Source organism: Cyrtonyx montezumae, unplaced genomic scaffold, assembly GCF_038088225.1.
Source record: "Cyrtonyx montezumae isolate F1298 unplaced genomic scaffold, pur_monq_1.0 scaffold_27, whole genome shotgun sequence".
Taxonomy (NCBI): domain Eukaryota; kingdom Metazoa; phylum Chordata; class Aves; order Galliformes; family Odontophoridae; genus Cyrtonyx; species Cyrtonyx montezumae.
The window spans coordinates 1,820,742-1,844,611 of record NW_027072014.1 but is presented as its reverse complement, the minus strand read 5'-3'; the positions used below and the strand labels follow the sequence as shown (position 1 = coordinate 1,844,611).

At 35.1% G+C, this 23,870-nt stretch overlaps 2 protein-coding genes across 2 annotated transcripts in view; one reads left to right on the top strand and one right to left on the bottom strand.

The window, feature by feature from the left end:
- CCNH (cyclin H) overlaps nt 1–23,870 on the top strand; it is a 475,189-nt gene that overhangs the window by 27,304 nt on the left and 424,015 nt on the right. The window lies entirely within an intron of this gene.
- Nucleotides 1–23,870, bottom strand: part of RASA1 (RAS p21 protein activator 1) — a 53,139-nt gene that overhangs the window by 16,160 nt on the left and 13,109 nt on the right. The window contains exons 2-13 of the mRNA XM_065740525.1: nt 22,011–22,160; nt 18,380–18,515; nt 17,615–17,685; nt 15,693–15,810; nt 14,670–14,701; nt 12,968–13,020; nt 12,148–12,298; nt 10,094–10,172; nt 7,138–7,258; nt 4,655–4,811; nt 2,289–2,376; nt 395–472 (exon numbers count right to left, since the gene is read on the bottom strand). Coding sequence (XP_065596597.1) covers nt 395–472; nt 2,289–2,376; nt 4,655–4,811; nt 7,138–7,258; nt 10,094–10,172; nt 12,148–12,298; nt 12,968–13,020; nt 14,670–14,701; nt 15,693–15,810; nt 17,615–17,685; nt 18,380–18,515; nt 22,011–22,160 — 1,234 coding nt within the window. The remainder of the gene's footprint in view (nt 1–394; nt 473–2,288; nt 2,377–4,654; nt 4,812–7,137; nt 7,259–10,093; nt 10,173–12,147; nt 12,299–12,967; nt 13,021–14,669; nt 14,702–15,692; nt 15,811–17,614; nt 17,686–18,379; nt 18,516–22,010; nt 22,161–23,870) is intronic.

Here is a 23,870-nt window from a genome sequence, read left to right as displayed (position 1 = left end):
GCTTGTTACTAAAAAAAAAAAGAGTAGCAGTACTTGAACAAGCATTTTGTTTACATCTGACAAAAGATGACTTGAAGTCTTTTTTTTTTTTTTAAGTCTCTCACATAACTTAAAATATTGTTGATAAAAAGATGATTTTATCACAGCTATATGACATCAGAAATTAGTACCTAGCACAGTTATCTTTAGATTGCATAACAACACTGTTCTTAATTTATACAGATATTATAACAAAGCTGAAATAATTCTGGTTCTGCATGACTCCAAAAAGGAAATTAAGAATTCACTACTACTTTACTACTGTTGAAAGGAAAATTCATTTGTCAATTCCACTACACAACATAAAACTTTACTCTCAACAAAGCAAAACCCCTTAACACCTATACAGCTTCACCTGACGTAGACGTTTGTTTGATGTTCCTGGACTGGTTTTTCTTAAACTGCAAAACATCTGCAAAGCTTTCATCCAGTCCTAAGAGAGAGGAATACAAAATAGCATGGTAAAACAAAGTCAGATACAGTTTCTTGCAGTGGACTAGACATCTAGAAAGACATATTAAATATGTGAAGTATTCATCAGCTTCAAGTTTTATGCAATTCCAAATATCCAAATTTGAATAACTAAGCAAAATTCTTAATCTTCAATAAGCAAACACAAATTAAGGACTTGCAAATCAGAAGCACTGTCTCTTTTGGAAAAATCAAACATTGTTAATTGGATATATACAGACAGTAAGAGCTTCAACAGATTTCCAGTCTATTCCATTCCATTAAATTGCAAATGGTATACAAAATGAAGCAAAACCTGTTTACTTCTGAGAAAATAAGTTCACAGGAAAAACTATATTTTTCTCTCTCTGTATTATGTCTGTATTCCTGTTATAATACTGCGTATAATTACAATGCAAACTAAACAGCATTACTTTAGAAACACTGAAAAGAAGGATACCCTACATCCTCCTTTTGCCTTCTCATATGGTAGAATGGATGGATAAAGAACATGAATAGGTCATCTAGGACCAATCTAACTGCAAGAACCAAACGCTTCCTAAAATACTCTGAATTAGGAAGTACTTTGTAGGTGCACAGTACATCCCTGAACTCAATCATAGCAGGAAAACTTCTCAAATGCCAAAACTTACAGCATTGAGAACAATGCACCAATAGTATCATTCTTCTACATTAAATTAAGTTTTGCACAAAACTAAGACAACACATGACCCATTCCATGAGAAGGCTGCAGACACACATGGACCAAAACTATATTATTAACAGAACTGTACTCTGTAAAAAATACAGCAGTGTGTTAGATTGATCAGAATTGAAAGTGGATTAAATCAGAATGGCAGGATGTTCTGCCTCCTACACCATCTTTTTAATTTCCACAACTGACAAGATGATAAAAATGAACCTATAGGTACATGGTTGTAGAAATTAATGTATATACTCTCAATGACTGCATGCTGCTTCTCAGACAAGACACACTGACAGCTGTGTGATAAACATAAGTGCTGTGTTGAGAAGTTTTCCTACTGACTTTCATAAACTTTTGACAGGTTAACAGGAAAATCTGTTCTTTCCTGTGCATACAGCACTACAAGAATATTAAATGTATAGTGTCTGTTATAAATGCTCTAAAAAGCTTTAATTCCATTCAAATTAAATCAAATGGAAAGACTAACTTCTGATGCAATGCATATCTCAGAACTGTAACCTTAACAAATAAGAGCACTGTCTCAGCTTACTTTCTCCTGCTGGTAAATAGATTTGAGAGCATTAAGCTCTTTACAATCACATTTCTTTTCATGCACAATCACAGCCCAAAACTATGAAAAACGACTGATTCAGGAACAGGAAAAATAACTGCAGAAGTCAGACCCTATTCCTTATACTCTGGTCACTGGGCACACACAGATGCGCTCATGTTTTATTTAACATCAGGAAAGTACTCTTGAAGGAAAAGTTTTGGAGAGCAAATTATTTTTCTGTACCGAATTATGCCAGAAATCATGTTCTCCAAAACACACAAAAGAATATAACCTCAATTCATTCCACAGAACCTGAACTTGTCCAAACTTAAAAATTCCTAAGTACAAGTAATACGGGTACTGAAATCTCAACCCTTTTTCCCTCCTAGATCCCCTACTACTATACTGTAACACCTGCTAGTAAGAACTTAACCACTTTCTCACTTACTTCCTGCTAAAGATGATACCATTGAACACTGCAATGCCAAAAATAAATAACAAATCACTTTAAAAATTACATTCACCAACAAAAGGTCTCACCTGTGCTTGTTCTGGAGTTTCGCCTGCAAAGTAAAAGATGTAATGCTCTTCACTAAAGTGCTGAACTACTATCTGAAAACAGTTTGGCCTTAAAGATAAACAGAACAAAAAAATGTATTATTAATCTTCATAATATTTACAGACACCTTCACTTATTAATCTCAGACTGGGTATTAGGAGAAATTTCTTTACACTTAGAGTGGTTGGGCACTGTCACAGGCTTCCCACAGAGGCAATGAATACCTGTGCCCATCAGTGTTGCAGAAGCATTTGGACAATGACCTCAGTAATGTGCTTTAACTTTGGGTTAGACTGGAGGTGGTCAGCCTTCAGGATATTTGAAGGTCCCTTTCAACTGAACAATTCTAGTCCTACTGCGACAAAATTCAGTTCACACTGAACTAATAGCTTTCAGCTGACTTTGTGAAAAGAATTTTGAACACGGAATAGATTTGTTTTTGCACAGAGACAAAAGACTCTGACAAAAAATACTGTTGGGTATTTCAAAATTTCATTTTTACCTGAACACGTAGAAAATTGATCTCAGCACAGCTAGTTTTTTTCTGAGCATTAAGAAATTTCTAGAATGTTTCATAGTGTATAACATAATATGCTAACTTACAGTCAAGGCAATAGGTAATCACCTTGGAAGACAAAAGACTTGCCATTAAGATCTACTCCCACAAACTTTTAAAAACAAGTGAAGACTCAGCATCAGTTCCCAAGCAATTAAAGACACATTAAGGATTTGGTCTTTCGGGATTTCAGGAAGCACTACTATAAGAACTCCCCCACATGAACGTGCCCCACTGGTCTCAGGAGCAATAAAAAGTGTGTTGGGACACACACCGATCATCTGATACATACCTCTAAATTTCTACATAGAACTACGGTGTCTTGGCCATTTTGTTTACCACCATTCATTTGTCAAAAACACTGCCAAGTGTTCAATTACACAATCTTATTTCTCTTCCAGTGGAATTTCAGCCTTCTGTTCTGCATCCATTTCACTGCCTGGTGAGATGCCACCATGGCATTGTGTGTCCATGTTGCAGGACGAGGGAGAGCAGGAAGTAACCAGAGATAGAACTAATATTTAAACCACTGCCTTCCCAGAAACAAATGAAACTACAAACTTCACTGCATTTTTGAGAAAAAGGCAAAAGCAGTTTGAGCTTGTTTTTGTTTTATATTCTTTTTTCTTTCTTCTAGTTGCAGCTACTTAAAAGTATAGGAAAAACTTTATCTCAGCTATCAGCTTCCTACAGTTGATGCAACGATTAATTTCAATCTTCCCACACTCAGAACCATTTACTGTCCAACCCAGAGCACAGTCCTTAAAGAGAAAGTCATCAAACAAACTGTCCCTTCTTTACAATGTACAGATGTACTTCAGAGCTTCCTTCATAACTGTCAACTTACACATAGAAAATTTCAGTAGTGTTTATCTATTACAGTTAGTTCCATGGATTTTCAGAACTTTTGAGTAAAAAAAAAACAAAAACAAAAACAAACATGGTGGATCAGAACAGTAAGATACTTGTTTTAAGAAATACCAGTTTTAGACATCTCATTCAGCAGGTGGCTGTTTTTTTTTTCCAACAGCATTGTTAGCTACACATCACCCTTAATCAAATATTAAGACATATGGGATAACCAAAATTTCTACACGTTTTTTTACCTAAAACTTCTAGTAGAAGGTATTCATACTGCTTCTTTATAGCATTAAATACAAATCAGTACACAAACATGTAACCTCTTTCCTGTTAACTACCAGCAATATCAGAAGGACTTTTTATTCTCAATTTCTTTGTTAATAATCACATGTCTTGCAGTTGGCATAGTGTGAACAAAAATACTATAGTCTTATTTTACTATGCAAAAATGGTCTCTAACAAAAATACTCATCTTAAATAGAAAACTACTTACAAACTCTGCCTAACCAAGTTAGCTTTCAAATATCTACCAATGGTACACTGACATTTTGGAACTGATAAAGCTCTTAATCTTATCAGTTCTTGGTTCAAACTGGTTAAAGACTTCAGCACTATTCCATCATTTCTCATACACCTATCATGAAGCATGGAACAATTATTATGCTCAATATTAAAAAACAATACAAAAGCTTGAATCATTACCACACCTTATATCATAACAACAACAAAAACAAAAAGCTTTAGCTTAAAATACTAAAATGGTTAACTACAATTTGTTTAGGAACAGTTACAAGCAATTGAGCATGAACCAACAGTTGCAATCAATACAAGCCAAATCACTGGTGACAAACTGCATTTGCATTGCACATATCTCAGACTAACAGTCAAGTCTCCTGCTGCTCACACACAAATTATGAGCCAGTATCCTACCTGCCAAACAAGCTGTCATGTACTCCATAGACAGAACACACACTAAGGTCTATTAGTCCTTTGGGTTTTGTGGCTCGTTTTTCACTTTCAAAATAAATAAGCTGGGCGTCATTTCCCTCTAATATAAAGTACAAGTTTTTCCACCTTTTTCCTTTACCTGTAGGGAAGTAAAACCAGAAGTTATGATTGTTTAAAAGAAAGTATCAATTTTGTAAATTATGATAACAAAACAGAGCAGCTTGTTTTTGACAAGTGTCAAAAAGAAGGACATTTAGCTCATGACTATTACAACAAAATAGCTAATCACTCTAAAAGACAAACTAAAAATACCTTCTGACTTTCTGGGGCATACTTGGTTGTCTCAAATACTTGCAATGCAAGGCTGTTGCAATGACAGCCTGATCAGGCAAAGGCTGATATCAGCAACTATGATATCCTGTCCTCTAATGGGATAACTCTTCCTGAGAGGGATCTCAATGGGTCATCCTCTTAGTACTGCTGGCAGTCATCATTACTGTTTGCTGGTTCAGGATTACGATCTCTGGACAAGTGCACACACCCTTCTCCACTCCTTTCTCCAGTACTGCAGGCTGACACTGGAACTCTTCTAAACAGAACTTTTAAGTAGACTAGTGATCAACTTTTTCCTGTCTATTTTTCTGACCCTCGTTTCTTCTCTGTTTTCCTCAGTTTTCTCTTTTCATTCTTTTTGTCTCATAGTTAAGTAATCGCAATATCTATTTTGGTTTCTTAAAAGCTGTATCACAAAGTTGTTAAGCCAAAGATGTAAAGTGCTAGGGTTATTTTGGTTCCTTAATGTTGTATAGTTTCGCTGCATAGTTTAAGATAGATTCTAAGTATTAGAGTGTCAATATTTTGGGATAATTCTTTGCCAATATTTTTGGGATATTTGTAGCATGTAAGTTACCATTAAAGCTGATGACTGTGTGTGGACTTCAGTGCATCATTTTACCTTAATCTAAGGGGGGATATTTCTGAATCTTGTCATCAGTTCCCTCCCCTTATGAGCAGGATGTAACAATCACACAAGGTAAAATATCAGTATACATACTCAATATTATGCAACACGTAGCTAAATCTAGACCCTCAGATTTATGTACAGTTGCAATAGATTTTTAAACATCTTAATTTCAAAAAGATAAAGCAAGTGCATACGAGCTGCTGGGACACTGTGCTCATATCAGTAGGAAGACTCTGTATCCACTGTTAACAGTTTATGTCCTTATGTCCACAGTTTATGTCTCGTTCAATTTATTAAAACAACTTTTAATTAGAAAATAGACTCTGGACAAGAGAAAGTTACTCCTGAACTCTGAACCATTTGCAGCAGGAACATCCATAGTACCTTAACAAAGTATGACTGAAGAGCAGAAATGGGAATACCTTATATACAGTTCTGAATCAGAATCACACATTAACATCCAGAGTAATTAATCTCTGAACTGCAATGGGATCTTTCTGGAATTAATTCATATATAATTCACAGAAATTTTTTTTTTAGAAAAAAACTGCAGACTTATCATTATAGTTTGAATATGATAAATCCAACATAGCAGCAGTAAGGTTTTGAAAACATGACTCTACCATCCAGTTATTACACTGTCCACTAGATGGCAGAGAGAATATATTAAATTTGTTCCATATGTGGCTATGAATATCTCTCTACATCTACACAGTACTTCTGCTGGCATTTTTAAATACCTCATCATCTCTTTTAGCTAAAAGATTTCACTTCATTCTCATCTGATTCTTCACTCTAGCACATCTCTGTACATCTCTCAGACTTAGTTTTCCTAACTAGCTGTCTCAGAACATTACAGACTTGCTTAGTGGCACTCCAGACGGTCTGTCCCAAGCTTGTGTGCTGTGTGGGATTTTTCTGATCAAAGTTCAGGATCCAGCATTTGGTCTTATCAAATTCTTCAGGGATACTATAATGTGAGTCAAGGCTTTTAATCTACTTATTATAAATTTTGGTGATGGTATCAGTGTTATAATCCTAAAAAAGTCCCATGTATCTTATAGACAAAAATATTTTTTAACTTTAAAATATGTAATTTAGCCTGGAATAACAAAGCAGTTTTCATCTTCAATGATTGGACTTATACCCTTCTACCTTCAACCTATTCTGTCTGCAAAAATATAAGCTTCAAATAAAATACAACTTCTTTAAATCAGAGTACACCTTATTTAATGCACTTGAAATCTACCCTACAACTATTAGCCATGTTGTCAAATGTACTCCTCTTTTTTTTCTGAAAAACTGCTGATTACCCATACTCTGAACATAGTTTTGGTTATCATGCTTTTCATATGCTACTTAGGAAAGAGACTTTTTCATACTCTACTCTTCACACATTTTCTCCACCTTGTCCACTTCTACTTTGCCCTTTCTAGCACCGGTTTTATTTGCCAAACATGCATCCATCTTTGTTTCCAAAAAAATCATAAGTACAACTCACTTTTTTTCAGAAGATAGCCTTTTTTGACAATATTTTTATAAAAAGCATCCTTAGTTTTACGACGAATTGTATTATAGATTTCTTTTCCATCCAATGTATCATTAAACACTTGCTCTTGATGCTAGAAGAGAAGGAAGAAAACAACATATTTTAAACTCAGAACCTGCTGTAAAGAGAACACATTTTGAGGTTGCAACCAAGATCGTCTTACTAACAAACTCATTAATATTGTGCAATAAATTGCTTTACTAAAATGCATGAAATTTTAACGCAGTACTCTTGTTACAAATGCATTAACTATTTTCTATGGAATAATCAGATCAGAATTATCAAACAAGTCTTCAGTACAGACCAACATTTTACAAAGTACCACCTGTGTCTTCTTAATATTAAATAGAAAGCAGCATCTCACAGCAACTGCTGTAAAAGTCTTGAAAATTACACCTATTTCTACAAAAGCTCTTCAGACAGAGCAATAAAAGAAATTTACTCTGAAGCCACAAGAATGGCACAAATCACAATTAAAACTGACATGCTTACATTGCATACTTCCTTATTAATCGCATTAAAATTCGTATGTTCTAATTGGGTAGAACTGTAACAAAAGACAACAGAAGAAAGAAGAAACAGATAATGGATAAAACATACATACAAAGTCAAGTCAGGAGGCAATGGGAAGCCAAGCCAAATTAAACCTTACTTAGTAAGCTGATCAGTTAGAAGGTCTTTTGCCATAAGAAAACATGAAAAACTGTACTATCAAGCAGTGAGAAAGTGCTGAGATCAAAAATAATAAGAGAATTGGCTAGATATTAAATATTTTACTTTTCTTCCTGGCTGTATAAGAATTATAGTTTTGAACAAAAAAGTAAAGGCAAGATGGAAAATACTTCAGTAATACTAACAGGAATTATGGGATCTACAATGGAAACAACATCCAGATGTTTATGAACTTAAGATAATCTCCATAACTGTACAACATAACTGTACAGTGCACATAACAGACCAAATTGACATAGGAAGTCCATCACAGCCACACTAACAGTGAGCATGACTTCTGAACTTTTTTTCTTAGAGAACACAGTCTGTGTCAGTATGGAAAATGAAGACAACACAGCCAAACCTGAAAAATCATCATTGGTCACCCAATTTTTAAACAAAGAGAGGTCATAAACACAAATAATTTAAAAGCATATGAAGTAGTCTCATGGAAAATCAGGCAAAGAAATTAACAGAAAAATAAAATCAGTATATGCATATGAAAAAAAAAGCTAAGATTAATACTATTTGTACCACGATCCAAAAGAAGTTGCAGAACACGAGGAAACTTTTCTAGCAAAGCCTTCAAGGGTGGGTCTCCAGATACACATTTGCTTTTTGTCCCAACCATGTTACTGAGTGCAATTTTAACAGCAGCAAACAGTTGGGGAGCATCAGTGGCACAAGACAATCAATAATACAGGAAAGATTGGAACGGAAACTTGCATGTCTACAAATGCAGCATAAATGTTCTATCTGCTGATACTTACCACTAGAAAACAGAAGATGAGAAATCTGAATGCCTGAGTCATTCATAGGATGACTGAGCAATAAATATTATCCAGCTGTGTCAGTGTATTGGGCTGTGGTAGGAACTGGACAGAGACATTTACAGCAGTACCTGTGGTGCTACATTTTGTATTTTTGCCTACATAGTGTTGATAACACACCAGAGTTTTGTCTATTGCAGAGAGCACTTGCACAGCACCATGGGTGTCTCTGTCACTCACCTCTCACTGAAGAGGCTGGGAAAGGTAAATTACCTGGGTATGGACACAGCAAAAACAGCAGGCCTGAAGTAACTGAAGGGGCACTGCATGCCATGTAACACTACAATGACGTTAAAACTGGGGTTGTTTGTGTACTGGAGAAGCTGCTGTTCAGATACCAGCTGGGCATCACTCTGTAGGAAGTGAGGAGTTATTGCCTTTGCACAGGAACTGTGTATTTTTTTCTGCTCTTTTCTTTGCTAAAAATTTGCCTCAACCCAAGAGTACTTCTTTCTTAATTTGTGCACTTCCTAGTCTCTCTCCCACTCCATGGAATAAGGGAATAAAGAGTCAGCTCTGCGAGTGATCGGCCACTCACTAGAGTCAGACTACCATAAAAAATGACACAGATGTTACACAGAATCAACACATTCAGGGTGGAAGCGACCTTAAAGCCTACCCGATTCCAACTCCCTGCCACGGGTTGGGCTGCCCTCCAGAAGATGAGGCTGCACAGGGCCAAATCCAACCTGTCCTTGAAAGCAACCAGGGACGAGGCCCCCTCAGCTTCTCTGGGCAGCCTGTGCTAGGACCTCACCACCCACTTGTAGAATCACAGAATGTCACGGATGTTTCTATAAGTATTTCATTTAAATAACTGAATAAAAAAATATTTTTCTTCTTCACAAAAGAAAAAAATTACTAATGATATGGCTGTTTTGGTTCATCATACTCAAGAAAGATGAGCTTGCACTGGAATTAGTCACAACAAAGTACTGATAAGAAGGAATGGTAAGAGGAGAAGAAACTGGTTTTAATATGCTTAACTTAGTGAGATGACTAAGGGAGAATATGGGATATAACAACTTTCTGTGAAAGAGCAAGAACACTCCCGAATAAGCACTGCAATTGTAATGTATTTCCTCTGGGAGGAGAAAAACCCCGGACATTATAGATTGGAGCAAACTGTGGTTTCCCCCAACACAAGATTAAGGCACAGCATTGTTCAGCCATACCCCAAAACTGGGGGCACAGATCAGACGATGAACAACTCAGGGCACAGACACAGCTTATTGTATTTTCTGTTGACTACAAGACAACTTTGGGTAAGTGAATGCATATGAAGATGAAACAAAATAAACACACACTCTTATAAATATATTAATGATGGTCAACTCTTCAGCAAATGTTCAGATATTAAATCTTACCTGCATTGGAACAGGATCTTTAAGGTAATATCCTTCAACAATTTGTTCTTTTCTATAGTGCTCAATGATGTCAGCAATACTGTTTCAATAAGAAAAACAAAATTTTAATATTAAACTTATTAGCATTTCCTGAATTTGCTTTTCCATTCGTATCACAGAGAAAAAAAATCTCATAACTTTAAAATAAAATTGGTGTTATGCTCAATATATGCTCCCTTCTCCCAAAACGTACACCATATATAATGCTATGTACTGGGACCTTCGAGCTAAGAGGCTGATTGGTTATTCTGCAGAGCTGATATTAAGAAATGAAATAATGAAAGACAAAAACATCAAATGCAACATTTTAAATAACACACAAAATCCTCTTTGCCCCCCAAAATTCCCAAGAATCATAGAACACATTGCATTGGAAAGGAACTCAAAGACCACTTAGTTACAATCTACTGCCATGGGCAGGTTGCCCCCAGCAGCTCAGGCTACCCAAGGCCCATCCAACCTGGCTTTGACCACCTCCAGGGATGGGGCACCCACAGTTCCCCTGGGCAGCCTGTGCCAGTTCCTCACCACCCTAATTGTGAACAATTTCTTCCTTGCATCCAGTAGAAACCTAACATCTCTTAGCTTAAAACCATTGTTACTACACTCCCCTCATAAAGAGGGAAAGACTTTCTATGTCTTTCTTCTAGATTCAGTCACCTCTTTTTTTCTCCTTCACTGAGGAAGATCTTTGCAACCTAGGTACCAAAAACTGACAAGTTTGACAAGGATACTGTCATTACTTAGTGCTGCTTGAAGTTGCAATCTTATTTCCCATTGAACACCATAGAAATAATCCTCTATTGCTAAATGTAACCTATATACAGACTTCAAGTTATTCCAGCATTGGAAAATTAGCTTTCTGAAGTAATAAGTCAATGCAGTAACTTTCTGAAGGTGCACTATATAATGCTGCAAAACCACTTGACACTAGTAAACTTCAAATGACTTACTCCTTAGCTTGATACCACTGCGAAGACCTCTGGCCTATCATCCTCCCCATAAACCACTTAGCTAGAGAATGGGCAAAAGGATATTTACCTTCAAGAAAGGCTAACACTGCAGCTACTTCAGCTTTCGGTGACGATGTCTGAAGTCCAAACATCAGTAAGAAGTTATTCAAGCATTCTGGGTGTGGGATACACTGAGATACTGATGTATTCTCAGAATCACCAGCTGTTGGACTTCTACCTACTCAGATGCCAGGCTAGAAGTGAGGAAAGTTCTCTTCTGGGATGAAGAATGCTCTGCAGCATTCAGAGCAAAAACCTTCTGATTTTTTTGTGTCAGGAAATGAGCTCCATGGAAACATGGAGGTCAGCTTTTATCACTCAGAAGTACTGCATCAGTAAAATACTCTGCAAGTACGATTATCAGCGATGGACTCACAGCTGCTTCAATGAAAATGAAAAATATATCTTGTTGCTTCTTTTTTTTTCCTTGAGATTATTGTTTTGTTATACCATTGGCAAAACAAATGCACTCCAAGTTTCCTCGTTCTAAATGGAGTAATCTGCAATTCCTACCAAAGTATCACTCACATACTATAAAGCAATGTATATGTAACATTTTTCCAACAATGGAAATATATTTTGGTCCATGTAAATAACCAATTCTCATATTCACACTCTGAAATTCCTATGGGACATCTCAGATAAAACTAACATCTTTGCATTACTCCTTGAAATGGAGAACTCCCATTACAAACAGTAGCTTCCAAGACAACACAACATTCTCTTAATTATCACTTAAGTCTCCACACATAACCCATACAATTAACAATTCATAGACTGAATAAACTAGTTTGCAGAAGAGCTCATACTTCAAAACAAAAAACAAGCTATGCATAGTCTTCAAGAACTTCTCAGTTTTAACTATTAAGCTAGCTGGGTAAAATATTTATTATGCCGTTAAGAAAAACGAAGTCTTATTCCAGTCATTAACTATCAGAAAGAAGATACAGAAATCTTTACATGAACATAGAATAGACAATTCTTCTTACCATGATAACTCACCTATTATAATACCTGCCTCCCATCATAAACTGATTGTTTGCTGTTGGACATATTTTAAATCGCTGAATATTTTCACTGGTCCGAAAATAAAGTGAATAATCACCGGGTGTATTATCTGAAGGTCTCACAAGAAAACTGCACACCTGGCCAACTGAAAAGATTTCATAGTTGTTATATACTGTTTATTTTTTAATTTTCTTTTGTAGTTTTGCTTAGAAGCCCTCATCAACTTCTACATATACCACCAAGAATTGCCCAGAAGCTGAAAAGCCAAGTTTCCACAGTGATCACTAATCAGATGTAGTAGAACTAGCTTAATGAAGTTAATGCAAAATGCTGTAGATGGCAACCTTCCTACATAATGCAGTTAAAAACGCTGTTAATTCATTCTCAAAAATTAATTTTTCTTCTCATATTTTAAGCATACTAATTTAATAGTAAGGGTCAGAAACCTTGACGTTCTCATTTCAGTATTTCCTCTTTGAAAAGTTTTGAAAAGTCTTATATTATGTTTTCTTTAGGTCTAAAACAATATTTTCTCCTGAGAAAGCCCAAATTTTCTTTTATACATGTATTAAACAAAAAGTATTTCATTATTTCAATCAAAATTATTAAATTAGCTGTACTTTAGAATTTAAATATATTTAATATTTATAGCCTTAAGAGTTTTCTTCCAGTATAGTATTTGACTGCAGTATCAATCACAGCTTTTGGTCAAATATATTCATATATTCACAACAAAGCCCACAGGTTTTGTCATGCAATATACATACAATGGCTTTGTGCTACTTAACTACCACTATGTGAGAAATACAAGTACCTGTCATCAGCAAATTGTAAGCCTCTTGTTTGGAGATCTTCCCATGGAACCATCTTAACAAAGATGAAGAGAAAAATTAGAAAGCAAGATCTCTTTTTTCGTTGTGGTGACATCCAAGGCTCTGGCACCTATGAATCGACCTTTATTTTAAAAGACCTAATACATAACAGATGAGATAAGATTATGCTACGCAAAGCTACTATTACACCGACAGCACGAAAAAGATTAATAGGAATGTAAGTTATTTTCAAGAAAAAATGTCCGACACATGGAGTTGATGTTCAAATCTCACTGCATTTAGATATTAAAAAAAAAAAAAAACACTGAAAGTGTAGCTAGCTTAATAGGCATTATGTGAAGTCAATTCCAAACAGAAATTTCCCTGAATCACAAAATCCAAGGCAAAAACAAGGAGGATAAACACAGCAGAATAAATACACTAAAAAGGAAAACAAACAAACAAACAGAAAAAAACAAACCAACAGAAAACTAATTTTGTCAGAAGTTGTGGAAATAGAAACTAGGTTTTTTTTTAATAAAAACTGCTTTAATGCAGAGTCTTTTGTGTTCTGTAGAACTCCGTGTCCTAAGAAATTTCAGTAGCCTCTGTCTTGCCTCAGCCTGATATCAGCAATCAATGGAATGATGTTACGTGACCATTCAGTTTATGTCTGGCACATCACCCGCTATTAGTTAAGATTTAATTCTGTCCTGTAAAGGAAATCTAAAAATATGGCCTACACTTCAGTACATTTACATTGGGCAGGGTATGGAGCAGAAGGCTCTCTTACGCATTAAAAATGAGCTCTATTTCTAAACCTATTTTCTGTACAAGACTTAGAGGATGTTTTCTTGCTACTGGAATATTTGAAGGAATGCTGTTACCCCAGAGTTCCTCTGAGTACAACAAATACCTGTAGACAGAGTCAACCGCCAAGCATTTATTACAGATTTTCTAGTAAACAAATAGAAATTCCTGTATTTCTCAAAGCTCTCTACTGCCAAACTAACCAGCAGAGCATTATGAAAAAGTTGGCAAACTTAAGTTTCAGTGACGTTCTTTTGCCAATCACCCTGTAGGAGACTGCAGCGGCTAACAGACATAGAAAGCAGCAGTTGCAGTTACCACAAGCAAATGCAGGACAGACAGCAAAACCAAGCCTAGATATTTTCTGAAACTTGCTTTGGTCTGTACTACCGAAAACATATCAACTCAGTAGTGATACAGCAAACTGCTAAGTGTGAAATGTATCCACTCTAAAAAAAGTTTTCAAATATTGAAGGAAACCAAACAACTATCACACAACCTTCGGTTTTCACTTTTATGTGTTACTGCATTGAGATAACGAAGATAGGATGCAATTATTGCACAATCATCCTTCCACTGGTATTTTCATAGGTTTTGACTCCAGTTGAGCCTTTCTAAATAAAGCTATCTCTAAGGCAAACACTGCCTTGGCTCCACTGTGCATATTTTGGCTGAACATTATCATACAAGACTCGTTGAAGATTTTAACCCATTACCAATAGACATAACTATTACGAGACTTCAATGTCTATTTTCTACAAATCTTCAGCAGCTGAAACAGAAAAATATTCTAAGGCAAAAAATAAGCATCTTCTGTTCACCTTTCCAAAAGCCAGGAAACCTCATAGCTGAAGTTTATATTTTATATTTTAATAAAAAACAAAAAATCCTTACATTTTGCCTTCATGTGGATCTTCTTCTCTTCCCTAATGAGAAAATTGACATATTAAGTGCATGACAACAGTACAGGTTAGTTCAGAAAATAAACTTCATAGGATAAGACCCTCTGTAGAAAAAAATTAAAAACAACTCTAGAATACTTTTGAACTAAAAAGGCTTACAGCAGTTCTAGGAAAATGAGTTTTCCTCTTCATTCTGTAAGTGGAAATTCAGCCAAAATATGTTCCTTGAGAGAATCCTTTCTGTCACGTTTCAAGTCCTTCTTTAAGGGTGACAAATTTTAAAACTCAGCTTTCCTAAGATTAATTTATATACTGATATAGAAGCCTACAGTTTAATATTCTACTACTGCTGCCACATTATAACATGGATCACTGAGAAGCAGCTGCAAGTAATTATGCTATTAGCAAAAATACACAGACTTCACAAGAAAACACTGTATCAGGACTCCAAAGCAATGCTGGTGTTTAAAAAAATAAAAAATAAAAAAGCTCTTATTTTTTTAGTGTTTAAATCATCCTTTAAACCTTCTTCTCCCTTGCAGTAACTCAATTATCTGCAAGTCACCTGGTTATCTTCTTGAATGATACCTGTCTAGGTACAGTTAACTTACTGATATGCTTTTTGAGTATTATCCTAAAAAATTACTCATCTACTACAATGCTAAATTACATTCTGTACAGATTGTGAATAGCAAACAAAAGCCAAATGCAACTAAACAACTAGCAGATTGTTTATCAAGACAGCTAAGTTTAGGAAACTACTTAGTAAATTTGCAGTACCATTTATTTATATTCCTCTGGGCAATGTGTGAATAAGAGCTTTTTTAATACTGAGTTAGGCTTAAAGGTCTGTTACACTATTTTAAAACAGATTCAATTACAAGGCTTAGAAAAGCACGTAACTAGAAATGAAGCAGTGTCATTGGTTTAGATGTATTCCCATATTTTATCAATTTGTATTTATCGAATATATGTATACATATAATTTAAGAGACTTGAATATAAAATTACTTACCACTTCCTCTACCAGATCTTCTACAATAAGGCCTTGCTCATCTGTCCGAAGATTTGTAACCCACATCCAGCCATCTTCTAATTCATTATGGACAATAAACATGTCTCCTTTAAGGAAACTGAAGAGTTACAGTGAGCATAAAGTTAGAAACAGGTTTATAATAAAAACGTTAATGAACACTGACGTAAGACAATAACAATTTTTGATACATAACAATTTTTTTGAATAAATAATTTTTTTGAACACATAACAATTTTTGAGCACTGTTTCAGCAAAACACTTGAGGTAAGTTGCATGTAAAAATATATCAACTGATATCCCAAGCATGTGCACACATTCTTCCTCACAGTTTAAGCAACTGTCTATCATACATGAATACCTGCACTTTTATTTACATTTAAAATCCATTGTATATTTCGGTTCTGTCAGCTTGGAAGAAAGTTAAACATGCACAAAACAGAAATAACACCATAACAGTATTAGAAGATAGTAACATTTTTCTTTTATCAAATAAAGAACATAAAAACAATCAAATATGACATTAATAGTCTATATGAAAATAACATTTCTTACTCCTTAATACTGCTTAATAAACCTATTCTCATATAATGAAAGCCTGTGAAGTATCAATTATTTATGTTATATACAAGAATAAGTTCCACAGAGTACAGAATAGTTACTAGAACATCCATGCAATTAGCTACAAGAAAAGCATAAATAAGTAGCACTGAGATGCCCAAGGAAACTTCATTACTGGAAAGTCTGGGTGAGTTGAGTGTTATCACAAACTCAGATCACAGGAGAACATTTCATAGCAGCATAACAGGATTTCTAAGTCATGTTAGATGACGAATCAGGGGTACAGGAAGTACCAGTGAGACACTGAAACTCATTCATTAACTATAAATCAAGCCCAAAATTACATAGCAATTTCAAAGAAAATTTATCTCATATGCTAACAGAAAAGGCATTCAACAGCACAAAGCAAACAAACAACAACAACAAAAAAGCCTAATGAAACGAAATGAATTCAGATTGTAATGGACTCAAATTTTAAGCGATTTCCAGAAAGCTGACTGCATCAGCTCTATTGCAAATGGCAATGTAGGAAGTTAAGGCATGGATGACAGGCTGAAGTTAACCCTGCAATACTTAGAATTCTAATATCGTAGTTAATATTTACAAAAATTTAGGTAAGATTCATTCAAACAGCATCTTAAAGAGTATGTTAATGTGATCTAGAATAAACTGAGAAATTTGGTTGCAGCAATGCCAGGAACAGAACTATTCTAACCAAGCACATCTCAAAAGCTTAGCACAGAACTCTGCATTTCATTTGTATCTTACAAGAGGAAGAGAAGGTATGATTTTCTAAGACTTGTACTATGACAGCAAAGTAATGAAATGATTCTCTCCTGTAGTTTCCATTTTTTCTTACTTCAAAAAAGTCACTAAACATGTTATGTATGAGTAGTCAGAACTCACATTTTGTTTCTAGTAACTAGGACTGATTTGGATTCACTTACCATTATTAGCTCCTTCTGTAGGCAGTTCAGGAAAAAAAAAGCCTAGCACACTTAGCTCTAACACTCACATGAGATACTTTTGGATAGGACTCTTTCGCACACAAATCTACTCTCTTGAAAATGTACGTCTTTACAAATCTTACTTCAGAAATGTAACATTACTAATTCTATCAGCCTAATTCCCTTACAATTAATACAAGCAAGTAAACAGAGAAAAAAAAATGTTACCGCTATATCCAAATAAACAAAAGACATCATCCTTTAATCTAAATATGTATTAAGTCTATATAACTGGAAAAAAAAACCTTGTTCATCTTGCATAAGAATATATGTTTTAAATCATTAGTATTTATAAATATTCTGAGAGATTCGCAACTTCTTTTTATTAATACATACCTTATTTCATCTGTTTCTGGCACTTTGGTGTAAGGCAGAATTGCTCTAACTCTCCTCCTGTCCTCCACAGGCTACAGTTTAAAATAAGAGCAAAGATAACACTTTCTTGGTATTTCTCTCCCCAGCACGACAGAGCATTTGAAGAAAGGACTTGTAAAGATCACTTATAACCCTCCTGTCCATGTGATATTTTCAAAGCTCAAAACCATTATGAAGAACACAATACAGCCAGCTTCTAAAGCTCTCAGTTTATTGATCTTTGAAGCATGACAGGTAACACTGCCAGCTTCAAAATCCATTACTTATAGAGTAATTTCTGTTTATCGTTTTACTCTTTCTTCCACTTACAGGAACTTACATAAGTTTAACTATCAGAAACACCTTTGTTTAGGAACATAGTTTGCATGGTTTTAATGTCTGCTGTAAGAATGAGCACTTGAAAGAAGACTCACTTTCAGAATCCCTTGTTATCTAAAAGATGATTATTTAGAAATCTATTAGATATATATCACAAACCAAGAAGTTATTTATGTTACTAGACAAGAACTGCAGTTTCTTGTTACCTCATCACTGATAATGTCATTGCTACTTTCAGAGATTACAGTAATATGTAATGAGAATGCACTTACATATTCTTTAAGCTCACCATATGGTCAAGTATATGCGGAACTAGAGGAAGCTTTTCACAGAAAACTATGAATGCTGACTAAAGGCATTTAAATCAATGGCTCTTAAAAATATTACTATAAAAATGTTACTACTTGCCTCTGGAGGTGCTACTGGAAATAACAACTTTTCCCCCTTCAATAAACAGGACACATGACTGTAATAACCAATTAGGTCTGAGAGTGAAGCAAAGCGACGTCCACCGATGTAATAGTCTCCACACATGGCAATAATTCTGTTAATTAAAAAGGAAACCATGACATGGGATACTTTTTGACTACAAATGTTTTTTTCCACTTTTTTTCTTTTTAGAAAAGGTTTTAAAGCTGTGTCTATATTTAGTAAAATACCATATTATAGGATCTCTACAAATAGATATGCAAAACAATTAATGGATTTTTTGTCAAAAAACACTGATAAACATCAGAGGAAACAAATACTTTAAGACTGCAAGCGAAGCATATAAATGCTATTTATGAAGACTAAATGAAATTTAACATAAAAAAATGTATTTAATAGTGTCTTGGAAAACTGACAGTGTATTAGTATACACAACAACATTATTATGCACATCACAGAGGACACACAAAAGTACCAAATTATTTTAACAACAAATTAATCCACTTGATTACAGAATGCTGAAAGCTGAAATACCTTCAAAAAGTTACTACCATGAACTTCAGTACCCACGCTAAAACAAGAAATTAGTTTGAAATTGAGAATAAGTAGATACCTTTAATTTTTCCAAGATTTGCTATTTGGCAAAGAGAACCTTTGCAGTAGTTTAGTACAACAAAATTCTTACAAAACTGTCCTATCAAAAATGGAAATTATCATCCGTATTCTCACTGCTGTTCAATCAAATTCTAAAAGCAGACAAATAAGTGACCTAGGTAAAAGGGTTAATGGCATTAAAAGCATTCTTTTTAAGGTCAAGAATCAATTGTAAAACTAAAGAAGGATGTAATTTGCAAAAAACAGCAGTTTTGACCAGACTATGAAGGAAAAAAAAATCACAAGTATGTAGATCAACAGCATCAGGTAGACCTGAATTTCTCCACCAGTGCACAGACCAGACAGCAGTCTAGAGTAATAGCTCACTCATCCTGAAGTGTCACCTGGAAAGTAACTGGGAGCTGAGAGAAGACAGTGGCACAGAGACTGAGCAGTTCGTTTAGTTATACAGCGAAAACATTCATCAATATAAATATCACTATTCCTGTAGAACTATAGAACATCATTGTCTGCTTTGTGTTTTGTTTAAATTGAATCTGAAGCTGCAGTTTCCAATAAACTGTATCATAAGTAGAAAAGAAATTCCTACTTTTCTCCTGAAGTCTGGTTTCAGAGTCAGCGTTATAAAAATCTATTCTTATATATACCTCTACAAATCAATGTCTCAGAATACATACTGCTATTGATCATTTGATAAAAATATGCATTAATGAAGTCTAAGAAATTAAGAAACAAGTAATTACCACACAGAGCATTTTTTCCTTGTTAATAAAAATAAAATAAGAGCTCATATTAATTCTCTTCACAGTTTCCAGAATGGAGACATATTATCTTAAGGATATTTCATAGTAAGTTACAGAAGTGTTCTACTCTCTGTTCTCTTTTCTAGCTTTGGGAACAATTAAAAAAACAAAAATTAAACTGCCAAGAAACTTATCCCTCATCCAAGATGAGTACACTACTTATCCGCAATTGCTTTTGCACATTTTCATTTCCTTTTTTTTTTTTTTTTAAACAGGTCACTATTTTCACACACTACAAATCTCTGAACTAAATGGTTTGAGTATGGTATCCCATGCAATACCATAATGCATAAATAAAGGTGAATCTTCAAAAATGAAATCAGTTAAACATATTTAACTCTACTTTCAGTGCTATAAGAATGTAACTAATGACTTAGGCTACATCTTTTGGCATATTTTCTTCCAGTTTCCTTGTTAAGTTACAAAATAGATAAGGTTCTAATTAAACTGCTGTGTTTAATATTACTAATTCAAGCATAAATGAAACCTGTCTTCAAAACACAGAGCCAATAACTATAGAAAGCCCTCTGTAATCTCACAAAATTCAACAGGAAAGACAAACATAAACATTTCCTCCTGAAATACTCAGTATCACTCAGTAACTCACTGACACTTACAAATTGGTACGCTATTCATCAATCACATGGTGCAAAATCATTTTAACCTGATGCTGATCTTTCAATTTTACTGTGGGAAACAACGCTTTTAGGAAAAAAAATGGAGGAAGACTGTTTATCAATGAAGATTCACCCGTTTCTAGTAGGCTGCAATTGGCAAACAAGCTCTGATGAGAAGAGCACTTTTGCTCTTTGGAGATTCATCCCCATATTTGCTTGAAAGTACTTAAAAACAATATTTCTGAGTACAGTACTTGTCTTTCTCTTAATAAAGGAAAACACACATTCAGCAAATAAATGAAATTATAAATAATATATCCAATCTGTAAAGCACTGTATCAACAGACAAACAAACTTGCTTCAGATAGTCATATTTTTCTGTGTTTTGGGAATCTCGGAATGAAAGATTTAAGTTCTCAGTAGAACTTTCTTTGTGTAACTGGAGACCATTAAAGACCATTTTCAACCTGCAATGCCAATATTCAAGTGGATGAGGTTGGCTTCAATTAACTGAAGTTAATAAAAATAGTGTAGAACTCTAGAACAACACTAGAAAGCCAGCATTAGTATAGTATAATTTTTTCCTACTGCTAGGTAAGAACCTCCACCTTAAGTATTATCTGTATAGCTGAGAAGCCAAAATTGTTAGCTCAGGTGATAGGATGCAAAGGTACACTGTGTGCATTTAAGAGAGCTACAAGCTTGTGCCAGTGACAGATCAGGACCTATGAACTACATTTCATCACACAGTAAAAACTCCCTATATTTTAGGGACTTATTTATATAATAAGTCACACACATAATGGCTTATATGGTGGTATGTTGGATAATTCCCTCTTTTCTGAGTTAGGGAATTTACCTTGCATTTCTCGCTTCTATTAACTTCACTCCTGTCAGAGGTTTATTCTGCTTCCAAAGAAACTTGCTATTCGGCCTACATTTTTCTTATTTGCTTTCCTATTTGGTGAAAATGAACACTACACTGTAATACTTCATCTGTTAACTAGCATTCAAGCTTTTCTAAGCAGACAACTCATTTAAACTAAAGAATAAATGAACTGACTAACATACACAGCTTGCTAATGCTGAAATAATCATAGTTAGAGTTTGGATAAAGGGTGATTTGTTTTTGTAACAATTAATTATAACACAGGCTGAAAATCGTTTCAAGCAAACCCTTATTACGTACGTAATCTCTTCACTTACTATTTATTCCTAAAATTTAAGGAGGAAATCAGGTTTGTTAGTACTTTAACATTTAAGTATAAGCTGAAAAGACAACTGAAGACCAGATCCAAAATCATCTTCATGACTGACTAAAAAAATCTGCATGTTACTTTAAATCTGTTCACAACAGACAGAAGACAAGCATCTCTCTTCTGATACTAGGTTTCCTGCAAAAGATTTTTAAGTAGCATACTTCAGAAGAACAAAGGGCAAGATAAAAAATATAACATAAAATAAAAAGTAAAAAATATTCTATTAAAATACAATGTTTGTCTCCTGGTACAAGACAAGCATAAGACAAAAAATAAACAGATTACAGTAATTTAAAAGAAAACATTTTAATCTCACCTAAAGTGATTGACATTTGTTTTACTAAGGAATGAAAGCACAAATGAACCTGGTCTCCGATCACTTTCTCGAATAAGGTAACTGCCAGGTTTTCCTGCCTGTCGAAGACGTTCTTCTGCAATTGTTCTGTCAAGCTTTCCATGATACCACCTGAAAGAAAAGAAAACACATCCTCAGAACTTCCAAGCTTTTGTTTATTCTTCTAGAATAGACCTGTGAAGCTAAAGAAAGCACTCAGAACTGATGTAACTGCAATCTTGTTTCAAAAAATATATCTATTTATTGTATACTTCTGCATGTGATCTCTCAATTTACTCATTTCCCATAAGAGCTTCTAAGACAACATAGATTTTAGATAACCTGTTTTGCCAAATAACTCACATTCTGAATGAACTCGAGGCAGAGCTTTGTATGTCATCTTTTTCCTCCTACCTGATTTGCTTTTTTAAACAGAATCAGAGATGACATCTGACTTGAAGACTCTTGTATTTTAATATAAAATGAAGCCCATGCCTCCTTTCAGGCTGGGGTTGCCAAGTGTCTGTTCTCATCCCACACATATCGATGTATCAGCAGCAAACCCTGAGTCAAATAGGACTGATAATACACACCAGACCACTGACCAGGCCCAGAATAGTTCTTCATAAATCAAAATTCACGCCTTAACAATCAGAAGCAAGTGAAGATGCACAGCAAATCACAGTGTATAAAATATGACAAAAGAGCACTTCAGCCTGTAAGGGAAAAATAAGACAGATAACGGTGAAGCATCTGTCAGCTTGACTTGAGTTGACTTGCACAGCTTCCACCAGAACTCTCTATCCTACATGATTTAGTATTGGGTTTACACATACATAAACACATACACACTCAGAAAAAATAAGGAATGAAGAGAACAATTAAAAAAAAAAAAGTGGTGCTCTCATCTCCTTATCAAAGAAACCTATCTATGCCCTTTAAAAGGTTGCAGTATGTTCTAGAGCTACCAGTAATTTATTAGGTCTGCATCCAACTACTAACAATGCTTAGATTCAGCCTTCGATTTCTAAACCTGGGGAAACATCAGTTTTCACACTGCCACTGTCACACAGTAATGAACAGCCACTCGTTGATTCTGCCAGACATATGTAAGCAGGTAAGAGTTATAAAAAAATGAATTCTGGAATGGATAATGAAAATTACCTTTAAAGAAAAACAAAACAAATCCATACAGGTGGGCTGCCGGTAAAATCTAGCCAGAGACATTTGCTCTATGAAACAGAAGCAAAAGCAGAGGTTTTCCATGAGGGCTGCTTTTATCAGAATGAAGATCAGATGGACTCTGAAGATAAGCATCACATCCTCCAGGAGCAGCAGTACCCCTGCAGACCCTGTTTGCCCTGCAAGGCTGTGTTTTTGCTGGTATAGGTTCTCCACTGCTTCTTTTCCTCATCCTGAGAAGAACAAGCTACACCAGAAAAAAAATGCTGCTCTGTCTGCAGGCCCGTGCAGCAGCTGGGGCTCCAGCAGGCCAACCAGGCTGCAGAGCCGGTGTCTTGCTCACCGCATTCCAGAGCAGCACGGCCTTGCAGGCAGGAACCAGCAGCTTACCAACAGCTTGCACACAAGTGAATCGCACTGCTCCACTGAGAGCCCTCTGTGGAACTGAACTAAATCAGGACGGTCTGTCTCAAACTACACAGGACAAAATATTTAGCTTGTTGGTGTGGCTGACAGTGTGGCTTAAACCCTGTTAATTACAAGCATGCCACAACCTGGCTTTGCTCTTCTGGACAGATTGGCTTACTGAAAGTAATGAACTCCCAGGAGACCCAAGGAACTTTTCAGATCAAGAAATTATTTGAAACCAACATTCCATGA